At 43.7% G+C, this 4,290-nt stretch overlaps 1 protein-coding gene across 1 annotated transcript; it reads left to right on the top strand.

Annotated features, from left to right (window-relative positions):
- Positions 1–635: 635 nt before the first annotated feature.
- Positions 636–3,893, top strand: coq10a (coenzyme Q10A). The gene is made up of 5 exons (XM_056273563.1): positions 636–1,151; positions 2,129–2,278; positions 2,386–2,578; positions 2,688–2,789; positions 3,010–3,893. Exons 1-5 carry the CDS (start codon positions 1,042–1,044, stop codon positions 3,175–3,177), a joined length of 723 nt encoding a protein of 240 aa, XP_056129538.1. The 5' UTR covers positions 636–1,041; the 3' UTR covers positions 3,178–3,893.
- Positions 3,894–4,290: the final 397 nt, after the last annotated feature.

Genomic DNA, 4,290 nt, shown 5'->3' with positions numbered 1-4,290 from the left:
TGACATTCCGCTCCTCATTAGTCGAGCACTCACAACATCATTGACGGTTTCGGAAAAAAAGGTATATATGTGTGTGTGTGTGTGTGTGTGTGTGTGTGTGTGTGTGTGTGTGTGTGTGTGTGTGTGTATATGTATATGTATGTGTATGTATATATATATATATATGTGTGTGTGTGTGTGTGTATAATCAATTCCAATGCAATAAGAAACTGAAATGAAAGTAATTTCAAAATTGGCCAAATGGTGACTGATTTTGTTTTGAATTCTAGTCCAGTTTTCATCTATATGTTGGACCTGACATTATTTCCTAAGTGGTTATTGTTACTCTCAAAATGCATGAAAATGCATAGATTTATACTTTAGTCCTCGAACATTTCTTGGTGGGGGGGGCATGCTCCGAATCCTTCAGTCGGAGCTAGGACTCATGACCTCAGTAGTTCTAAAATCCTGGCTACGGCCCTGTTCCCGTGTGAGGGGGGGGGTCTCTTCGTAATATCTTTCAACAAAGGCGGATCAGCAGCGTCTGGATGCAGCGGTCCTCCGACACGGCAGGGGGCAGTGTTTCACCGGCTGGCGCACGAAGTAGAGCAACCGAAAGCTCGACCGCTTTGAAAGAGGGAACAGTTTGTCCCCTCTCGCTCGCTGCTACGCCTTCGGCATCTCCTCGGGAGCCGAAGGTCGGATTTTCCGCTTTTGTGGTTTGATGGACACCCGATTAAAAAAAAGTAAAATGTCATACGGTTTGCTGCAGGTTTTGGGGACTTCGGTAATGGAGTGAAACGGTTGTTTCTGCCGAGTAAGGGACGCGGCCGTACGGTCACGTTTGTTGCGGACTCGTTATCAAACCTAGCTTAGCCGGCGGTTCCGTTTACCTGCTGGGGGTTATCCAGGGCAGCAGCGGGGCCAATGACATTGTGTCTGTCGGTTCGTTGTCGTCGACCTGTCTAGCTAAATGCTGTAGCCTTCCCCTGGACCGGGCCAGAATCCTCTTGTAATACAAATATATCTGTATATATATATTAGGACTTGCTCACCGGCTCCATGGCAGCCCGCCGGTTGCCGATGGGCGTGCGGACCGTCAGCGAGCTTCTCGAGATCGCCGTTGTGGGCTCGCGGCGCTCCTGTTGCGAGCGCCTGCGACAAAACATCAGGTGAGCTAGCTCGTGCCCTTGTCCTTGTGCGGTCAGAGGTCTATGAAATGCTAGCTACACGTTAGCCGCACGTAGAGAGACCCACGCTGTGTGTGTGTGTGTGTGTGTGTGTGTGTGTGTGCATCTCCCTGGCTGGTCGACTGGTTTAGGAATAACGACACAACACACACACACACACACAAAGGTGTCACGTAGTGTTACGCCGGTCTTCACTACTCGTGAAAAAAGTTGCAGGTCGGTACCGACTGCTTGGTTGTCCTGCTTCCACAGTGTTATGTTCAGCTTTTAAAAACATTTGTTCTGCAAACACAAATAACCTTTAAATTAACGCAGTGAAGTCAAATATTTATTTTATGACATTTCCAACGTCATTCATCCAACTTAAAAGTGTACCTCTCCAAATGAGTGAACTCCATTACCAGAGCTGATTATTCGTTGTGGCTGATAGACCATAGTGCAGTTTTTTAAATCGTTTTGACCGTTAATGGTTATAAGCAGATACATAGCTATTAATGACTGATTATATGTTAAATATTTTTTCTACTTAAGTATAAAAAAATCATATGGTATAATGTATTTGAGTATAGTAACAGTCTTGAACTGAACTGTTAAGAGAATGAAGGGAAAAAAAACATGGCTGTTTCTAATTAGATTTGTTGAGTGGGAATCTTGACATTGTACTCGCTCCCTGAGTGTGTAAACAAGCCTGAATGGTGTCAAACTGCAAAGCTTTTTCCATTCATTGGTGTGGCCCAATTCAGAAAATACCAGTATGCCAGCATACACAGCAGGGACCTTCCATTACATACTGGACCAGTATGTTATCTACACCAAATGACATTGGTGGTAGAAAGGTGGAAGGTAATGGGTTGTCTGTGAATGTTCTCATTCACGAGTGAAGGTAGTGGGTTGTTCTTTGTTATGAGAGTTACCTGTGGTAGGTTGAACTCATTCCAGAATTTCCTCTCAACATTTAGACACTTGTCATCATGTGGTATTCTGATGACCAGAACGCCCAGAGTGTTTTGCCTTCAGGACTGTGACACTATGACAGCAGTTCCCCAGAGCCGAAGCTTCATCAGCCTCACAAACAAAAGGAAAGAATACTCGGAGCGCAGGATCCTTGGGTAATTTGCCAGCACAGGACAAAAGCGGCACAGTAGTGTCTCTAATGTCAATTTTAGAAGTGTGGTGATCATTTTTACATTCTGCTTTTGTTATTTGGCTGCCTCAGGTATTCCATGCAGGAGATGTACGATGTAGTGGCAAATGTGGATGACTACAAGCACTTTGTGCCCTGGTGTAAGAAGTCCCAGACTGTCACAAAAAGAGCGGGCCACTCCAAAGCTCAGCTGGAAGTGGGGTTCCCACCAGTGTTGGAGAGATACACGTCTATGATCACTAGTGTCCGACCCCATCTAGTCAAAGTAAGTACCACTAGCCCTCACGCATTAGCGTGTCCCATGGATGATAATATTGCTGATAGACAGTGTTTGTTATAATCTCCCAAAGAATTTCTCCTTTGGGTGGTTTTAGGCTGTGTGTACAGACGGAAAGCTTTTCAATCACCTGGAAACGATATGGCGCTTCAGTCCTGGCATTCCTGGCTACCCTCGCACCTGCACTGTAGACTTTTCTGTGAGTAGTCAACACTACCTGCATCCTCTGGTTCCTTCCTGTGATTATTTATCTTGTGTCCTTAATTCTTCTGCTCACATCTATTCACTCCTCTTTCAAATTTGATTATTTAGTAAATGTTTAGTGAAGTCTGCATCATGTCTCATGTCTACAGCTGCCACATTTTGACATGCGTATCTCCTTACTCTTTATACTATTGGTGCTTCTGTGTCTTAAACAGATCTCTTTTGAGTTCCGTTCATTGCTGCACTCTCAGCTGGCCACTGTGTTCTTCGATGAGGTCGTAAAGCAGAATGTTGCTGCCTTTGAGCGTCGAGCCAGTAAGCTGTATGGTCCAGAGACTCGTATCCCACGGGAGCTGATGTTTCATGAAATACACCAAACGTGAGGCTGGCAATCACATGTCCCCTAGCCTTAACTCCTTGCCAGCCTTTGCCCCCTTGCACACAAGAACCCGCATGATGCCACATCAATCAACCAGTCCGTCAAGTCTTCACCGCTACCACCGAGACACCACAATGCTATGACACATGAAGATGTGGGACTGCTCCGCCCTTGTAAGCATTTTGTTGGGATAATCATGATTATGCCCCATTCCTACTTTTATCCGATACTTACTTTTAACCATTACACGATGCTAGTAATTTGTTGGTAGCACCCATATATTTAACATATACATAAAGATTTAATCTACATCCACTCAGGGGATTCTCTTTGGCAGAGGAACCATGCATTGCTGCTTGTGTGACTACATTTACAAGCTTTGTTTTTGTATACAACAGTAAATCAATGCAACATAACAATACCAATGGCAGCAAGTGAACTGTTTTTAACAACGAATGGGTAGGACAGCAGTAGTAAAAAAAGCAAAAAAACAAAACAAAACAACTTGGGAGTTCCACAGTAGGTACAGGGACCCTTTTGAAGCTGACTTTGTGCTACTATGGACGTGTGTTTTAGATGTTCACCGGGAACAAGACCTAATATTCAGCCTGCCTCTCAGGCGTTTACACACCACTCGCTATACATAACATATTGTCGTTTTCAGGTCTCCAATTTTCTGTTGGCACTGGCCACAACCAATAAAATTAGGAAATGATGTTACATTTATTTTATCAAATGGTCATTTTAATATATACAGTTGTACCGAGCTTGATCCGTAGACAAATTGATTCATTTTATTTTATTGCAATATTACATTTACACAGCACATTGGTAATATCCTGAGTACCCTTTTTATTTTGTTTTGCTCAAAAATGAAATGTGCCATGTTTGGGATGTTAAAGACGTCCCCGCTGTGTGCTGTGAGAGTATTATTTAAATGCTGTTTTTGGCAGCGGGTAAAAGGTAATTTTCACTTTATTTAGCCTAGTCCTCAATTGACTTAGAACATTGTGAAATGAAGCTTTAAGTTGACTGTTTTGTTGTGAGCGTTGCAGCTTTGGACAACAGGACTTTGCTGGCCGTTGCAGTAATGACGTATTTCACAGCCCAGCAGAAG

This window comes from Lampris incognitus, chromosome 2 (assembly GCF_029633865.1).
Source record: "Lampris incognitus isolate fLamInc1 chromosome 2, fLamInc1.hap2, whole genome shotgun sequence".
In the NCBI taxonomy this organism is placed as follows: Eukaryota; Metazoa; Chordata; class Actinopteri; order Lampriformes; family Lampridae; genus Lampris; species Lampris incognitus.
The sequence above is the reverse complement of the archived record's forward strand: the minus strand, read 5'-3'. Positions and strand labels throughout refer to the sequence as shown.

Excerpts from the sequence above, each read along its gene's own strand:
- coq10a (XM_056273563.1), top strand. The coding sequence starts at position 1,042 with ATGGCAGCCCGCCGGTTGCCGATGGGCGTGCGGACCGTCAGCGAGCTT. Across the intron at positions 1,152-2,128 it reads CGCCTGCGACAAAACATCAG|ACACTTGTCATCATGTGGTA; the intron begins GTGAGCTAGCTC and ends CTCAACATTTAG. Across the intron at positions 2,279-2,385 it reads TCGGAGCGCAGGATCCTTGG|GTATTCCATGCAGGAGATGT; the intron begins GTAATTTGCCAG and ends TGGCTGCCTCAG.